This window comes from Salvelinus namaycush, chromosome 9, assembly GCF_016432855.1.
Source record: "Salvelinus namaycush isolate Seneca chromosome 9, SaNama_1.0, whole genome shotgun sequence".
NCBI classification, from domain to species: domain Eukaryota; kingdom Metazoa; phylum Chordata; class Actinopteri; order Salmoniformes; family Salmonidae; genus Salvelinus; species Salvelinus namaycush.
In genome coordinates, this window is record NC_052315.1 from 1241987 (window position 1) to 1261196 (window position 19210).

Here is a 19210-nt window from a genome sequence, read left to right on the forward strand (position 1 = left end):
TACTGTATACTAGACCAGAGATATAAATACTGTACACTAGACCAGAGATATAAATACTGTACACTAGACCAGAGATATAAATACTGTACACTAGACCAGAGATATAAATACTGTACACTAGACCAGAGATATAAATACTGTATACTAGACCAGAGATTATATAAATACTGTATACTAGACCAGAGATATAAATACTGTACACTAGACCAGAGATATAAATACTGTACACTAGTCCAGAGATATAAATACTGTACACTAGACCAGAGATATAAATATTGTATACTAGACTAGCGATATAAATACTGTACACTAGACCAGAGATAGAAATACTGTATACTAGACCAGAGATAGAAATACTGTATACTAGACCAGAGATAGAAATACTGTATACTAGACCAGAGATGATATAAATACTGTATACTAGACCAGAGATATAAATACTGTAGACTAGACCAGAGATGATATAAATACTGTATACTAGACCAGAGATATAAATACTGTAGACTAGACCAGAAATGATATAAATACTGTATACTAGACTAGAGATGACAGTAACACTAAACAGAAGTGTCTGATAAATGGTTAATAATAGCCACCTGCAACCATGAAGCATCTATATACCTACAATCAGATAGCATTATCACTCATTTTACAGAACGACAAAGACCCTCTAGTCTAGAATGGATCCTCATACCGACCTGTTTCCTGATTGAATAATGATGTAAAAAATGAATAACATCTTGATAGCAGCTCATACTGTCCCATCTCCTTACTGAATGTTGACGTTAAAACAATGGCTCATATTAATTATAACAAACAACCCACCTGACTTCTCATTCGGCCGACCACTGGGGACAGCTGTTGGTCTAGAAGCCTCTGAAAAGCCTCCAGAGTGGGCAGGGTACGGGAGATCTCACTGACAACACAGGAGCACCAGAAATGTTAATTCAACTGAAAATACTTCATTCATCCCACAAGAGTTAGGGTGAATCAAATGCTGGTTTTCCCAGGGTTGGAATTTCTATAACAACCCTGCTGTTAACAGTGAACGCTGAGTGCTTTAAATGTTGCAGATATATACAGTGGTGTCCAGAATTATTGCCACCCTTGATAGAGATACTCCTAATGATCGGCTATGAAAAGCCAACTGACATTTACTCCTGAGGTGCTGACTTGCTACACCCTCGACAACTACTGTGATTATTATTATTTGACCCTGCTGGTCATTTATGAACATTTGAACATCTTGGCCATGTTCTGTTATAATCTCCACCCGGCACAGCCAGAAGAGGACTGGCCACCCCTCATAGCCTGGTTCCTCTCTAGGTTTCTTCCTAGGTTTTGGCCTTTCTAGGGAGTTTTCCCTAGCCACGTGCTTCTACACCTGCATTGCTTGCTGTTTGGGGTTTTAGGCTGGGTTTCTGTACAGCACTTCGAGATATTAGCTGATGTACGAAGGGCTTTATAAATACATTTGATTTGATTTGATAAAGATGAGCAATAATGACTGTATAAAATAAATAATTAAAATACTGGCCTATATTATATGCTCACAAAATTTTTTGGGAAATTATCTTATTTTCTATTAATGCAATTGCTCAGAAAAAAAATGATTGTTTAATCAAATCAAATCAAGCTTTATTTATACAGCACATTTCAGACACAGAATACAACGCAATGTCCTTTACAGGAAAAAATTATGACACAAAATGAACAACTTAAAACCACCCTAAGGCAAAGCAAAGCTAAAAATATGTGTTTCAAGATCTCTTTTAAATATGTCCACAGTTTCAGCCCCTCTCAGGGTCTCTGGCAGGCTATTCCAGAGGCTGGGGGCATAGTAACTGAAGGCTGGGGGCATAGTAACTAAAGGATGGGGGGCATAGTAACTAAAGGCTGGGGGCATAGTGACTAAAGGCTGCCTCTCCATGCCTCTTGGTCCCCCTCAGGTTCTCTGGCAGGCTGTTCCAAAGGCTGGAGGCATAGTATCTAAAGACTGCCTCTCCATGCCTCTTGGCCCCCCTCAGGGTCTCTGGCAGGCTATTCCAGAGGCTGGGGGCATAGTAACTAAAGGCTGAGGGCATAGTAACTAAAGACTGTATCTCCATGCCTCTTGGTCCCCCTCAGGGTCTCTGGCAGGCTATTCCAGAGGCTGGGGGCATAATAACTGAAGGCTGCCTCTCCATGCCTCTTGGTCCCCCTCAGGGTCTCTGGCAGGCTGGGGGCATAGTAACTAAAGGCTGAGGGCATAGTAACTAAAGGCTGGGGGGCATAATAACTAAAGATTGTCTCTCCATGCCTCTTGGTCCCCCTCAGGGTCTCTGGCAGGCTATTCCAGAGGCTGGGGGCATAGTAACTGAAGGCTGGGGGCATAGTAACTGAAGGCTGGGGGCATAGTAACTAAAGGCTGCCTCTCCATGCCTCTTGGTCCCCCACAGGGTCTCTTAACCTCCCCTGTTATTGGTAATGGTGAGAGGTTAGATCATACCACCAAGACATGCTAACCTCCCTTGTTATTGGTAATGGTGAGTGGTTCGATCATACCTCCAAGACATGCTAACCTCCCCTGTTATTGGTAGTGGTGAGTGGTTCGATCATACCTCCAAGACATGCTAACCTCCCCTGTTATTGGTAATGGTGAGAGGTTCGATCATACCTCCAAGACATGCTAACCTCCCCTGTTATTGGTAATGGTGAGAGGTTAGAGATCATACCTCCAAGACATGCTAACCTCCCCTGTTATTGGTAGTGGTGAGAGGTTCGATCATACCTCCAAGACATGCTAACCTCCCCTGTTATTGGTAATGGTGAGAGGTTAGATCATACCTCCAAGACATGCTAACCTCCCCTGTTATTGGTAATGGTGAGAGGTTAGATCATACCTCCAAGACATGCTAACCTCCCCTGTTATTGGTAATGGTGAGAGGTTCTATCATACCTCCAAGACATGCTAACCTCCCCTGTTATTGGTAATGTAGTCATTGTGTGGTAAAAATATGTGAGCAAATACTAAACTTTTGATGACTTTATATATACCCAGGGTATTCAGCCGATCAGTGGTCACCACACCAAGGGTGTCAACAATTTGGGACACCACTGTGTAACAGTATAACTTTAGACCGTCCCTTCGCCCCAACCCGGGCGCGAACCAGGAACCCTCTGCACACATCAACAACAGTCACCCACGATGCGTCGTCCCCCATTGCTCCACAAAAGCCACGGCCCTTGCAGAGCAAGGGGAACCACTACTTCAAAGTCTCAAAGCGAGTGACGTCACCGATTGAAACGCTATTAGCGCGCACCACCGCTAACTAGCTAGCCATTTCACATCGGTTACACTAGCTATTGTCTGTAAGTCTACTGTACCTGTTAAGATGTTTGCAAATTCCCATAGTGAGCTTTTTCAGATGGGGAAGGTTGGGATTCCCATTCTGGGCTTGCTCAGCATCGAGACGGAGTGACGTGTGGAAGTATTCCTGGATGGATTGTTGGTGCTCTTCTGGCAGGCTGGAAGACAATGAATTATCAGTCAGGGAGTTTATCGGGGAGTTTTTCCTAGCCACCTTGCTTCTACACCTGCATTGCTTGCTGTTTTGGGGGTTTCTGTACATCACTTTGATATATCAGCTGATGTAAGAAGGGCTATATAAATAAATTGAATTTTATTTTATTTGATCAGTCAGTGTGATTAGTTTGTTGATGCCTAACTAAAAGATTGGCAGCTGGGTAACACAATGCAACATGTCGTCAGTAACACAATACTACTGAAGACACTCAATCAGCATTTTGCAGCTCATGGTAGAATGAGAAGTGTCTCAGTGTATCAAATAAAATTAAATTTTAAAAGTCATTTTTTACATCATCTGATGTCACAAAATGCTGTGCAGAAACCCCAAACAGCAAGCAATGCAGATGTAGAAGCACGGTGGCTAGGAAAAAACTCCCTAGAAAGGCCAGAACCTAGCAAATCAAAAGTGCTGATCTAAGATACATTTTTGCCTGATCAATAACGAATAAGATTACATCGGATAGGGTGGGACCTGATCTCAGATCAACACTCTGAGAAGATTTTGTGGGCCCAAATTAGCATACTTAGACATGTCCAAATGTTGCAGCCTCTGTAGGTACGTGTCTCTCAGGGAAGCACAGGCTAGCTCTGAAGTCTGTGACTCTCCCCCGAGGGTCTCTTTACTGCCATTGGCTGACAGACCTCCTGAGAAGTTCCTGGGTGGTAGCTGAGGCGGGTATTTAACTGGATCTGGAGACGAACAACCACAACAGTCAAACTGTTAGACATAATGAAAGTATCAGTATCATACCCCTGTGTAGTACTTTAATTACAACTACTTGAGTAATAGCACCTCCAGTCACTTTACCTCATGTTTACATGTATATATATCTTATATATATATAAATATATATCTTATTTATATGTATATATCTTTTATTTATTTCACCTTTATTTAACCAGGTAGGTCAAATTGAGAACAAGTTCTCATTTACAATTGCGACCTGGCCAAGATAAAGCAAAGCAGTTCGACACATACAACAATACAGAGTTACACATGGAGTAAAACAAACATATAGTCAATAATACAGTAGGAAAATAAGTCTATATACAATGTGAGCAAATGAGGTGAGATAAGGGAGGTAAAGGCAAAAAAAAGGCCATGGTGGCGAAGTAAATACAATATAGCAAGTAAAACACTGGAATGGTAGATTTGCAGTGGAAGAATGTGCAAAGTAGAGATAGAAATAATGGGGTGCAAAGGAGCAAAATAAATAAATAAATACAGTAGGGAAAGAGGTAGTTGTTTGGGCTAAATTATAGATGGGCTATGTACAAGTGCAGTAATCTGTGAGCTGCTCTGACAGCTGGTGCTTAAAGCAAGTGAGAGAAATAAGTGTTTCCAGTTTCAGAGATTTTTGTAGTTCGTTCCAGTCATTGGCAGCAGAGAACTGGAAGGAGAGACGGCCAAAGGAAGAATTGGTTTTGGGGGTGACCAGAGAGATATACCTGCTGGAGCGCGTGCTACAGGTGGGTGCTGCTATGGTCACCAGCGAGCTGAGATAAGGGGGGACTTTACCTAGCAGGGTCTTGTAGATGACCTGGAGCCAGTGGGTTTGGCGACGAGTATGAAGCGAGGGCCAGCCAACGAGAGCGTATAGATCGCAGTGGTGGGTAGTACATGGGGCTTTGGTGACAAAACGGATGGCACTGTGATAGACTGCATCCAATTTACTGAGTAGAGTGTTGGAGGCTATTTTGTAAATGTCATCGCCGAAGTCGAGGATCGGCAGGATGGTCAGTTTTACGAGGGTATGTTTGGCAGCATGAGTGAAGGATGCTTTGTTGCGAAATAGGAAGCTGATTCTAGATTTAACTTTGGATTGGAGATGTTTAATGTAAGTCTGGAAGGAGAGTTTACAGTCTAACCAGACACCTAGGTATTTGTAGTTGTCCACATATTCTAAGTCAGAGCCGTCCAGAGTAGTGATGTTGGACAGGCGGGCAGGTGCAGGCAGCGATCGGTTGAAGAGCATGCATTTAGTTTTACTTGTATTTAAGAGCAGTTGGAGGCGTCGGAAGGAGTTGTATGGCATTGAATCTACCTCAATTGACTCCAGTACTCCTGTTTACAAGTATATATCGACCACAGTGACTCCAGTACTCCTGTTTACAAGTATATATCTACCTCAATTGACTCCAGTACTCATGTTTACAAGTATATATCTACCTCAATTGACTCCAGTTCTCCTGTTTACATGTATATATCTACCTCAATTGACTCCAGTACTCCTGTTTACAAGTATATATCTACCTCAATTGACTCCAGTACTCCTGTTTACATGTATATATCTACCTCAATGACTCCAGTACTCCTGTTTACAAGTATATATCTACCTCAAATGACTCCAGTACTCCTGTTTACATGTATATATCTACCTCAATGACTCCAGTACTTCTGTTTACAAGTATATATCTACCTCAATTGACTCCAGTACTCCTGTTTACATGTATATATCTACCTCAATGACTCCAGTACTTCTGTTTACAAGTATATATCTACCTCAATTGACTCCAGTACTCCTGTTTACAAGTATATATCGACCACAGTGACTCCAGTACTTCTGTTTACAAGTATATATCTACCTCAATGACTCCAGTACTCCTGTTTACATGTATATATCTACCTCAATGACTCCAGTACTTCTGTTTACATGTATATATCTACCTCAATTGACTCCAGTACTCCTGTTTACATGTATATATCTACCTCAATGACTCCAGTACTCCTGTTTACAAGTATATATCTACCTCAATTGACTCCAGTACTCCTGTTTACAAGTATATATCTACCTCAATGACTCCAGTACTCCTGTTTACATGTATATATCTACCTCAATTGACTCCAGTACTCCTGTTTACAAGTATATATCTACCTCAATGACTCTAGTACTCCTGTTTACATGTATATATCTACCTCAATGACTCCAGTACTTCTGTTTACAAGTATATATCTACCTCAATTGACTCCAGTACTCCTGTTTACATGTATATATCTACCTCAATGACTCCAGTACTTTTGTTTACAAGTATATATCTACCTCAATTGACTCCAGTACTCCTGTTTACAAGTATATATCGACCACAGTGACTCCAGTACTTCTGTTTACAAGTATATATCTACCTCAATGACTCCAGTACTCCTGTTTACAAGTATATATCTACCTCAATGACTCCAGTACTCCTGTTTACAAGTATATATCAACCTCAATTGACTCCAGTACTCCTGTTTACATGTATATATCTACTTCAATTGACTCCAGTACCCCTGTTTACAAGTATATATCTACCTCAATTGACTCCAGTACTCCTGTTTACAAGTATATATCTACCTCAATTGACTCCAGTACTCCTGTTTACATGTATATATCTACCTCAATTGACTCCAGTACTCCTGTTTACATGTATATATCTACCTCAATTGACTCCAGTACTCCTGTTTACATGTATATATCTACCTCAATTGACTCCAGTACCCCTGTTTACAAGTATATATCTACCTCAATTGACTCCAGTACTCCTGTTTACATGTATATATCTACCTCAATTGACTCCAGTACTCCTGTTTACAAGTATATATCTACCTAGGAGTATATATCTACCTATATCTATCTAGGCTCTGTCGCAGCCGGCCGCGACCGGGAGGCCCATGGGGCAGCGCACAATTGGCCTAGCGTCGTCCGGTTTAGGGAGGGTTTGGCCGGCAGGGATATCCTTGTCTCATCGCGCACTAGCGACTCCTGTGGCGGGCCGGGCGCAGTGCACGCTGACCAGGTTGCTAGGTGTACGGTATTTCCTCCGACACATTGGTGCGGCTGGCTTCCCGGGTTGGATGCGCGCTGTGTTTTAACACAAGCAGTGCGGCTTGGTTGGGTTGTGTTTCGGAGGACGCATGGCTCTCGACCTTCGCCTCTCCCAAGTCCGTGCGGGAGTTGTAGCGATGAGACAAGACATTAACTACTAACAATTGAATACCACGAAATTGGGGAGAAAAAGGGGGTAAAAAAAACAAAACGTAATGTCTTATGTTTCACTGAGTCGTGGCTGAATGACGACATGGATAACATACAGCTGTGGTAGGTTTTCTGTGCATCCGGTAAGACAAGTGGTGGTGGTCTGTGTCTATTTATAAATAACAGCTGGTGCACAACATCTAATATTAAGGAAGTCTCTAGGTTTTGCTCGCCTGAGGTAGAGTATCTCATGATAAGCTGTAGACCACACTATTTACCAAGAGAGTTTTCATCTATATTTTTCTTAGCTGTCTATTTACTACCACAAACCGATGCTGGCACTAAGACCGCACTCAACGAGCTGTATAAAGCCATGAGCAAATAAGAAAATGCTCATCCGGAGGCAGTGCTCTAGCGGACATTAATACAGGAAAACTTACATCTGTTTTACCTCATTTCTACCAGCATGTTACATGTGCAACTAGAGGAAAAAAAACTCTAGACCACCTTTACTCCACACACAGAGATGTGTACAAAGTTCTCCGTCACCCTCTATTTGGCAAATGTGACCATAACTCTATCCTCCTGATTCCTGCTTACAAGCTAAACTAAAGCAGGAAGTACCAGTGACTCGCTCAATACGGAAGTGGTCAGATGACGCAGATGCTAAGCTACAGGACTGTTTTGCTAGCACAGACTGGAATATGTTCCCGGGATTCTTCTGATGGCATTGAGGAGTACATCACATCAGTCACTGGCTTCCTCAATAAGTGCATTGATGACGTTGTCCCCACAGTGACCGTACATACCCCAACCAGAAGCCATGGATTACAGGCAACATCCGCAAACTAAAGGGTAGAGCTGCTGCTTTCAAGGAGCGGGATTCTAACCCGGACACTTATAAGAAATCCCGCTATGCTACCCGGACTATTTGCATTGTATTTGTTATATATCTACCTCAATGACTCCAGTACTCCTGTTAACATGTATATATCTACCTCAATGACTCTGATGCCCCACTTTACATGTAAATACACTATATATAGTACAGTATGTGGATACCCCTTTAAATGTATGGATTTGCCTATTACAACCACACCCGTTGCTGACAGGTGTATAAAATCGAGCACACAGCCATGCAATCTCCATAGACAAACATTGGCAGTAGAATGGCCTAACTGAAGAGCTCATTGACTTTCAACGTGGCACTGTCATAGGATGCCACCTTTTCAACAAGTCAGTTTGTCAAATTTCTGCCCCTCTAGAGCTATCCCGGTCAACTGTAAGTGCTGTAATTGTGAAGTGGAAAAATTTAGGAGCAACAACGGCTCAGCCGCGAAGTGGTAGGCCACACAAGCTCATATAACAGTACCGCCGAGTGCTGAACATCGTCTAGATGATTCTGTGCTTCCAAATTTGTGGCAACAGTTTGGGGTAGGCCCTTTCCTGTTTCAGCATGACTATGCCGCTGTGCACAAAGCGAGGTCCATACAGAAATGGTTTGTTGAGATTGGTGTGGAAGAACTTGACTGGCCTGCACAGAGCCCTGACCTCAACCCCATCGAACACCTTTGGGATGAATTGGAATGCAGACTGCGAGCCAGACCTAATTGCACAACATCAGTGCCCGACCTCACTAATGCTCTTGTGGCTGAATGGAAGCAAGTCCCCCACAGCAATGTTCCAACATCTAGTGGAAAGCCTTCCCAGAAGAATGGAGGCTGTTATGGCAACAAAGGGGGAACCAATTCCATATTAATGCCCATGATTTTGGAATGAGATGTTCGACGAGCAGGTGTCCACATACTTTTGGTCATGTAGCCTGCGGCTATGGAATCCTGACCTATTCACCGGACGTGCTACCTGTCCCAGACCTGCTGTTTTCAACTCTCTAGAGACAGCAGGAGTGGTAGAGATACTCTTAATGATCAGCTATGAAAAGCCAACTGACATTTACTCCTGAGGTGCTGACTTCTTGCACCCTCGACAACTACTGTGATTATCATTATTTGACCATGCTGGTCATTTATGAATATTTCAACATCTTGGCCTTGTTCTGTTATAATCTCCACCCGGCACAGCCAGAAGAGGACTGGCCACCCCTCATAGCATGGTTCCTCTCTAGGTTTCTTCCTAGGTTTTGGCCTTTCTAGGGAGTTTTTCCTAGCCACCGTGCTTCTACACCTGCATTGCTAGCTGTTTGGGGTTTTAGGCTGGGTTTCTGTACAACACTTTGAGATATCAGCTGATGTAAGAAGGGCTATATAAATACATTTGATTTGATTTGATTTAGTGTATCTACTTTAACTGTGTTGGAGAGTATTTGATTGTATGTAATCTGATTATTAAAAAACAACCTGTAATCAGTTACATTATCAGCTACAAATATTGTAATCAGACTACATGATCAGCTACAAATATTGTAATCAGATTACATGATCAGCTACAAATATTGTAATCAGATTACAGATACACAACTTGATGATTACTTCTTGGATTACTTTTACATTTAGAAAGTTTTTTTAAAATCTGACACAGCGGTTGCATTAAGGAGAGGTATATCTATAATTCCATGTGTATAACTTGTATTATCATCTACATTTATGATGAGTATTTCTGTTGAAACGATGTGGCTATGCAAAATCACTTGATGTTTTTGGAACTAGTGAATGTAACGCGCCAATGTAAACTCTGATTTTTTTTTATCAAACAAAACATGCATGTATTGTGTAACATGAAGTCCTATGAGTGTCATCTGATGAAGATCATCAAAGGTTAGTGATTCATTTTATTTCTATTTCTGCTTTTTCTGACTGCTATCTTTCGCTGGAAAAATGGCTGTGCTTTTTGTGGTTTGATGGTGACCTAACATAATCGTTTGTAGTGCTTTCGCTGAAAAGCATATTTGAAATCGGACACTTTGGTGGGATTAACAACAAGAATACCTTTAAAATGATATAAGACACATGTATGTTTGAGGAATTTTAATTATGAGATTTCTGTTGTTTGAATTTGGCGCCCTGCACTTTATCTGGCTGCTGTCATATCGATCCCGTTAGCAGGATGCAGCCATAAGAAGTTATTAATGACATTCAATTCAGCATCGGGGAAAAAAGGGCAAGTTTAAGTTAGTTCCACAAGAGTCAGTCTGAACACAAGTCAGAGATCGCTATGACGACACGACAAAATGCGTTCGATAGATCGGTTTGTCTTCTTCTATTGCCTCTTCGGGGAAAAGTAAACCCACATTTTCCTTACTGATTATTTGGACAGGTATTAGAGGTTTCAAGGTTTCAAGTTTCAAAGTATATAGAAGGAAATGCAAGCTATATACAGGCTCAGGGCCACCACCATAATTACAGTGTGCAGGGTTACTGGAGTTATTGAGGTACAGTAGAAGTTGGCTATACAACATAAACAGATCTGGGACCAACAAGCTACCTTGGGTTAGGTCAGATCCAAGCTACCTTGGGTTAGGTCAGATCCAAGCTACCTTGGGTTAGGTCAGATCCAAGCTACCTTGGGTTAGGTCAGATCCAAGCTACCTTGGGTTAGGTCAGATCTGGGACCACCAAGGTACCTTGGGTTAGGTCAGATCTGGGACCACCAAGCTACCTTGGGTTAGGTCAGATCCAAGCTACATTGGGATAGGTCAGATCTGGGACCACCAAGGTACCTTGGGTTAGGTCAGATCCAAGCTACCTTGGGTTAGGTCAGATCTGGGACCACCAATCTACCTTGGGTTAGGTCAGATCCAAGCTACCTTGGGTTAGGTCAGATCTGGGACCACCAAGGTACCTTGGGTTAGGTCAGATCTGGGACCACCAAGCTACCTTGGGTTAGGTCAGATCCAAGCTACATTGGGTTAGGTCAGATCCAAGCTACATTGGGTTAGGTCAGATCCAAGCTACATTGGGTTAGGTCAGATCCAAGCTACCTTGGGATAGGTCAGATCTGGGACCACCAAGCTACCTTGGGTTAGGTCAGATCCAAGCTACCTTGGGTTAGGTCAGATCTGGGACCACCAAGCTACCTTGGGTTAGGTCAGATCCAAGCTACCTTGGGTTTGGTCAGATCCAAGCTACCTTGGGTTAGGTCAGATCACAGACAACGATGAGACAGCCTATAGGGAGAAGGTCAGAGACCTGACCGTGTCACTACAGAGGGTAGGCACTACAGAGGGTAGTGCACTACAGAGGGTAGTGCGTACGGCCCAGTACATCACCGGGGCCAAGCTTCCTGCCATCCAGGACCTCTATACTAGGCGGTGTCAGAAGACAGCCCTAAAAATTGTCAAAGACTCCAGCCACCCTAGTCATAGACTGTTCTCTCTGCTACCGCACGGCAAGCAGTACCAGAGCGCCAAGTCTAGGTCCAAGAGGCTTCTAAACAGCTTCTACCCCCCAAGCCATAAGACTCCTGAACATCTAATCAGATGGCTACCCAGACTATTTGCATTGGCCCCCCCCTTTTACACTGCTGCTACTCTTTGTTATTATCTATGAATAGTTACTTTAATAACTCTACCTACATGTACATATTACCTCAATTACATCGACACCGGTGCCCCCGCACATTGACTCTGTACCGGTATCCCCTGTACATAGCCTCGCTATTGTTATTTACTGCTGCTCTTTAATTATTTGTTATTCTTATCTCTTACTTTTTTTTAAGGTATTTTCTTAAAACTGCATTCTTGGTTAAGGGCTTGTAAGTAAGCATTTCACTGTAAGGTTCACTCACACCTGTTGTATTCGGCGCATGTGACTAATAACGTTTTATTTTATTTTATCCAAGCTACCTTGGGTTAGCTCAGATCCAAGCTACCTTGGGTTAGCTCAGATCCAAGCTACCTTGGGTTAGCTCAGATCCAAGCTACCTTGGGTTAGCTTAGATCCAATCTACCTTGGGTTAGCTCAGATCCAAGCTACCTTGGGTTAGCTCAGCTGTAGCAAAGCATAATACGAGAGAACTTTTGACCAGGTCCCACAGGGTACCCTTTGAAACACAGAAAGATAATAAGCAGGTTATTATCTGACCTGGCTCCTCCTCTGGCTCCTCTTCTTTCTGAACAGGGAACTGCAGGTGTGTAGCCAGACCCATGTTGGGACTGTAGTACGTCTCCACCAGGTCAGCAAGCACAGAGAAGAACCGGATAGGGACACCCTCAGAGGCCTGGAGACATAGACAGAGACAGAGAAACAAAAAACACTGGTTAGTGGCACATACTACTGAGTGTAGTAATAACATCAGTCACATGCTAGGAGTCTATAGAGCACAACATCAGTCACAGGCAAGAACTATAGAGAGGACAACATCAGTCACAGGCTAGAACTCTAGAGAGCACAACATTAGTCACCGGCTAGAACTCTAGAGAGGACAACATCAGTCACAGGCTAGAACTCTAGAGAGCACAACATCAGTCACAGGCTAGAACTCTATAGAGGACAACATCAGTCACAGGCTAGAACTCTATAGAGGACAACATCAGTCAGAGGCTAGAACTCTATAGAGGACAACATCAGTCACAGGCTAGAACTCTATAGAGGACAACATCCGTCACAGGCTAGAACTCTATAGAGGACAACATAAGTCACAGGCTAGAACTCTAGAGAGCACAACATCAGTCACAGGCTAGAACTATAGAGAGGACAACATCAGTCACAGGCTATAACTCTAGAGAGCACAACATCAGTCACAGGCTAGAACTCTATAGAGGACAACATCAGTCACAGGCTAGAACTCTATAGAGGACAACATCAGTCACAGGCTAGAACTCTAGAGAGCACAACATCAGTCACAGGCAAGAACTATAGAGAGGACAACATCAGTCACAGGCTAGAACTCTATAGAGGACAACATCAGTCACAGGCTAGAACTCTGGAGAGGACAACATCAGTCACAGGCTAGAACTCTAGAGAGGACAACATCAGTCACAGGCTAGAACTATAGAGAGGACAACATCAGTCACAGGCTAGAACTCTATAGAGCACAACATCAGTCACAGGCTAGAACTCTAGAGAGGACAACATCAGTCACAGGCTAGAACTCTATAGAGGACAACATCAGTCACAGGCTAGAACTCTAGAGAGGACAACATCAGTCACAGGCTAGAACTCTATAGAGGACAACATCAGTCACAGGCTAGAACTCTAGAGAGCACAACATCAGTCACAGGCTAGAACTATAGAGAGGACAACATCAGTCACAGGCTAGAACTCTATAGAGGACAACATCAGTCACAGGCTAGAACTCTAGAGAGGACAACATCAGTCACAGGCAAGAACTATAGAGAGGACAACATCAGTCACAGGCTAGAACTCTAGAGAGCACAACATCAGTCACAGGCTATAACTCTAGAGAGCACAACATCAGTCACAGGCTAGAACTCTAGAGAGGACAACATCAGTCACAGGCTAGAACTCTAAAGAAAAAAACATCAGTCACAGACTAGGAGTCTATAGAGCACAATATAAGTCACAGTCTAAAACTAGAGAGCACAACATCAGTCACAGGCTAGAACTCTAGAGAGCACAACATCAGTCAAGGGCTAGAACTCTAGAGAGCACAACATCAGTCACAGGCTATAACTCTAGAGAGGACAACATCGGTCACAGGCTAGAACTCTAGAGAGGACAACATCGGTCACAGGCTATAACTCTAGAAAGCACAATATTATTCACAGGCTAGAACTCTAGAGATCACAACATTAGTCACAGGCTAGGAGTCTACAGAGCACAACATCAGTCACGGGCTAGAACGCTAGAGAGCACAACATTAGTCACAGGCTAGAACTCTAGAGAGGACAACATAAGTCACAGGCTAGAACTCTAGAGAGGAAAACATAAGTCACAGGCTAGGAGTCTACAGAGCAAAACATCAGTCACAGGCTAGGAGTCTATAGAGCACAACATCAGTCACAGGCTAGGAGTCTATAGAGCATAACATCAGTCACAGGCTAGAACTAGAGAGCTCAACATATTCTTATTTCTCTACTTGGTGCTTAATTTTTGGTGCTAGTATAGATCTTTCTGGTGCTGGTATAGATCTTTTTGGTGCAGGTATAGATCTTCCTGGTGCAGGTATAGATCTTGCTGGTGCTGGTATAGATATTTCTGGTGCAGGTATAGATCTTTCTGGTGCAGGTATAGATATTTCTGGTGCAGGTATAGATATTTCTGGTGCAGGTATAGATCTTTTGGGTGCTGGTATAGATCTTTCTGGTGCAGGTATAGATCTGTCTGGTGCAGGTATACATCTTCCTGGTGCAGGTATAGATCTTTCTGGTGCTGGTATAGATATTTCTGGTGCAGGTATAGATCTTTCTGGTGCAGGTATAGATATTTCTGGTGCAGGTATAGATATTTCTGGTGCAGGTATAGATCTTTTGGGTGCTGGTATAGATCTTTCTGGTGCAGGTATAGATCTTTCTGGTGCAGGTATAGATCTTTCTGGTGCAGGTATAGATCTTTCTGGTGCAGGTATAGATCTTTCTGGTGCTGGTATAGATCTTTCTGGTGCAGGTATAGATCTTTCTGGTGCAGGTATAGATCTTTCTGGTGCAGGTATAGATCTTTCTTGTGCAGGTATAGATCTTTCTGGTGCAGGTATAGATATTTATGGTGCTGGTATAGATATTTCTGGTGCAGGTATAGATATTTCTGGTGCAGGTATAAATCTTTTTGGTGCAGGTATAGATCTTTCTGGTGCAGGTATAGATCTTTCTGGTGCAGGTATAGATCTTTCTGGTGCAGGTATAGATCTTTCTGGTGCAGGTATAGGTCTTTCTGGTGCAGGTATAGATCTTTCTGGTGCAGGTATAGATCTTTCTGGTGCTGGTATAGATATTTCTGGTGCAGGTATAGATTTTTCTGGTGCAGGTATAGATCTTTCTGGTGCAGGTATAGATATTTATGGTGCTGGTATAGATATTTATGGTGCAGGTATAGATCTTTCTGGTGCAGGTATAGATATTTATGGTGCTGGTATAGATATTTATGGTGCAGGTATAGATCTTTCTGGTGCAGGTATAGATCTTTCTGGTGCAGGTATAGATCTTTCTGGTGCAGGTATAGATCTTTCTGGTGCAGGTATAGATCTTTCTGGTGCAGGTATAGATCTTTCTGGTGCAGGTATAAATCTTTCTGGTGCAGGTATAGATCTTTCTGGTGCAGGTATAGATCTTTCTGGTGCAGGTATAGATCTTTCTGGTTCAGATATAGATCTTTCTGGTGCAGGTATAGATATTTATGGTGCTGGTATAGATCTTTCTGGTGCTGGTATAGATCTTTCTGGTGCAGGTATAGATCTTTCTGGTGCAGGTATAGGTCTTTCTGGTGCAGGTATAAATCTTTCTGGTGCAGGTATAGATCTTTCTGGTTCAGGTATAGATCTTTCTGGTGCAGGTATAGATCTTTCTGGTGCAGGTATAGATCTTTCTGGTGCAGGTATAGATCTTTCTGGTGCAGGTATAGATATTTCTGGTGCTGGTATAGATATTTATGGTGCAGGTATAAATCTTTCTGGTGCAGGTATAGATCTTTCTGGTGCAGGTATAGATCTTTCTGGTGCATGTATAGATCTTGCTGGTCCAGGTATAGATCTTTCTGGTGCAGGTATAGGTCTTTCTGGTGCAGGTATAGATCTTTCTGGTGCTGGTATAGATATTTCTGGTGCTGGTTCAGATATTTCTGGTGCAGGTATAGATCTGTCTGGTGCAGGTATACATCTTCCTGGTGCAGGTATAGATCTTGCTGGTGCTGGTATAGATATTTCTGGTGCAGGTATAGATCTTTCTGGTGCAGGTATAGATATTTCTGGTGCAGGTATAGATATTTCTGGTGCAGGTATAGATCTTTTGGGTGCTGGTATAGATCTTTCTGGTGCAGGTATAGATCTGTCTGGTGCAGGTATACATCTTCCTGGTGCAGGTATAGATCTTTCTGGTGCTGGTATAGATATTTCTGGTGCAGGTATAAATCTTTCTGGTGCAGGTATAGATATTTCTGGTGCAGGTATAGATATTTCTGGTGCAGGTATAGATCTTTTGGGTGCTGGTATAGATCTTTCTGGTGCAGGTATAGATCTTTCTGGTACAGGTATAGATCTTTCTGGTGCAGGTATAGATCTTTCTGGTGCAGGTATAGATCTTTCTGGTGCTGGTATAGATCTTTCTGGTGCTGGTATAGATCTTTCTGGTTCAGGTATAGATCTTTCTGGTGCAGGTATAGATCTTTCTGGTGCAGGTATAGATATTTATGGTGCTGGTATAGATCTTTCTGGTGCTGGTATAGATCTTTCTGGTGCAGGTATAGATCTTTCTGGTGCAGGTATAGGTCTGTCTGGTGCAGGTATAAATCTTTCTGGTGCAGGTATAGATCTTTCTGGTTCAGGTATAGATCTTTCTGGTGCAGGTATAGATCTTTCTGGTGCAGGTATAGATCTTTCTGGTGCAGGTATAGATCTTTCTGGTGCAGGTATAGATATTTCTGGTGCTGGTATAGATATTTATGGTGCAGGTATAAATCTTTCTGGTGCAGGTATAGATCTTTCTGGTGCAGGTATAGATCTTTCTGGTGCATGTATAGATCTTGCTGGTCCAGGTATAGATCTTTCTGGTGCAGGTATAGGTCTTTCTGGTGCAGGTATAGATCTTTCTGGTGCTGGTATAGATATTTCTGGTGCTGGTTCAGATATTTCTGGTGCAGGTATAGATCTGTCTGGTGCAGGTATACATCTTCCTGGTGCAGGTATAGATCTTGCTGGTGCTGGTATAGATATTTCTGGTGCAGGTATAGATCTTTCTGGTGCAGGTATAGATATTTCTGGTGCAGGTATAGATATTTCTGGTGCAGGTATAGATCTTTTGGGTGCTGGTATAGATCTTTCTGGTGCAGGTATAGATCTGTCTGGTGCAGGTATACATCTTCCTGGTGCAGGTATAGATCTTTCTGGTGCTGGTATAGATATTTCTGGTGCAGGTATAGATCTTTCTGGTGCAGGTATAGATATTTCTGGTGCAGGTATAGATATTTCTGGTGCAGGTATAGATCTTTTGGGTGCTGGTATAGATCTTTCTGGTGCAGGTATAGATCTTTCTGGTGCAGGTATAGATCTTTCTGGTGCAGGTATAGATCTTTCTGGTGCTGGTATAGATCTTTCTGGTGCAGGTATAGATCTTTCTGGTGCAGGTATAGATCTTTCTGGTGCAGGTATAGATCTTTCTGGTGCAGGTATAGATCTTTCTGGTGCTGGTATAGATCTTTCTGGTGCTGGTATAGATCTTTCTGGTGCAGGTATAGATCTTTCTGGTGCAGGTATAAATATTTCTGGTGCAGGTATAGATCTTTCTGGTGCAGGTATAGATCTTTCTGGTGCAGGTATAGATCTTTCTGGTGCTGGTATAGATATTTCTGGTGCAGGTATTGATTTTTCTGGTGCAGGTATAGATATTTCTGGTGCAGGTATAGATATTTATGGTGCTGGTATAGATATTTATGGTGCAGGTATAGATCTTTCTGGTGCAGGTATAGATCTTTCTGGTGCAGGTATAGATCTTTCTGGTGCAGGTATAGATCTTTCTGGTCATGTTGTTTGAATGATAGGTTTTCCTTCTATAACGACCATCCAGCTTACATACTGTTATAAAATAATTTCTACTGTTAGGCTACATTCCAAGGGCGTATTAAATACCAAGTAACCTGTTTTTTTTTTTATAGCCCCTTTCACTGCCACTGTGGATGTTGTTTCTCTTTGTGAAGTTTCCGTTATTTTCTGTTAAGCACCACGAGATGAACCTTGTGGCTTGTCATACGCCCACGCTAGGGGATCATTTAAAACCTCCTGCAACTAAAAGAGGAAGAAGCTTTTGATCAACATTAGCAGAGTAGCCTGTAGGAATTGCAGTACCCTTCAACATTAGTAGAGTAGCTTGTAGGAATTGCAGTACCCTTCAACATTAGCAGAGTAGCCTGTAGGAATTGCAGTACCCTTCAACATTAGTAGAGTAGCCTGTAGGATCTACAGTACCCTTCAACATTAGTAGAGTAGCCTGTAGGAATTGCAGTACCCTTCAACATTAGTAGAGTAGCCTGTAGGATCAACAGTACCCTTCAACATTAGTAGAGTAGCCTGTAGGAATTACAGTACCCTTCAACATTAGTAGAGTAGCTTGTAGGATCTACAGTACCCTTCAACATTAGTAGAGTAGCTTGTAGGATCTACAGTACCCTTCAACATTAGTAGAGTAGCTTGTAGGATCTACAGTACCCTTCAACATTAGTAGAGTAGCTTGTAGGATCTACAGTACCCTTCAACATTAGTAGAGTAGCTTGTAGGATCTACAGTACCCTTCAACATTAGTAGAGTAGCCTGTAGGATCTACAGTACCCTTCAACATTAGTAGAGTAGCCTGTAGGATCTACAAAACCCTTCAACATTAGTAGAGTAGCCTGTAGGAATTGCAGTACCCTTCAACATTAGTAGAGTAGCCTGTAGGATCTACAGTACCGTTCAACATTAGTAGAGTAGCCTGTAGGAATTACAGTACCCTTCAACATTAGTAGAGTAGCTTGTAGGATCTACAGTACCCTTCAACATTAGTAGAGTAGCTTGTAGGATCTACAGTACCCTTCAACATTAGTAGAGTAGCCTGTAGGATCTACAGTACCCTTCAACATTAGTAGAGTAG

At 42.5% G+C, this 19210-nt stretch overlaps 1 protein-coding gene across 1 annotated transcript in view; it reads right to left on the reverse strand.

Annotated features, from left to right (window-relative positions):
• Nucleotides 1–807: 807 nt before the first annotated feature.
• The window catches only part of LOC120053577 (phosphatidylinositol 3,4,5-trisphosphate 5-phosphatase 1-like), a 30305-nt gene continuing 11902 nt past the window's right edge, over nt 808–19210 (reverse strand). The window contains exons 3-6 of the mRNA XM_039000707.1: nt 12561–12696; nt 4093–4258; nt 3367–3507; nt 808–916 (exon numbers count right to left, since the gene is read on the reverse strand). Of these exons, the coding sequence (XP_038856635.1) occupies nt 808–916; nt 3367–3507; nt 4093–4258; nt 12561–12696 (552 nt within the window). The remainder of the gene's footprint in view (nt 917–3366; nt 3508–4092; nt 4259–12560; nt 12697–19210) is intronic.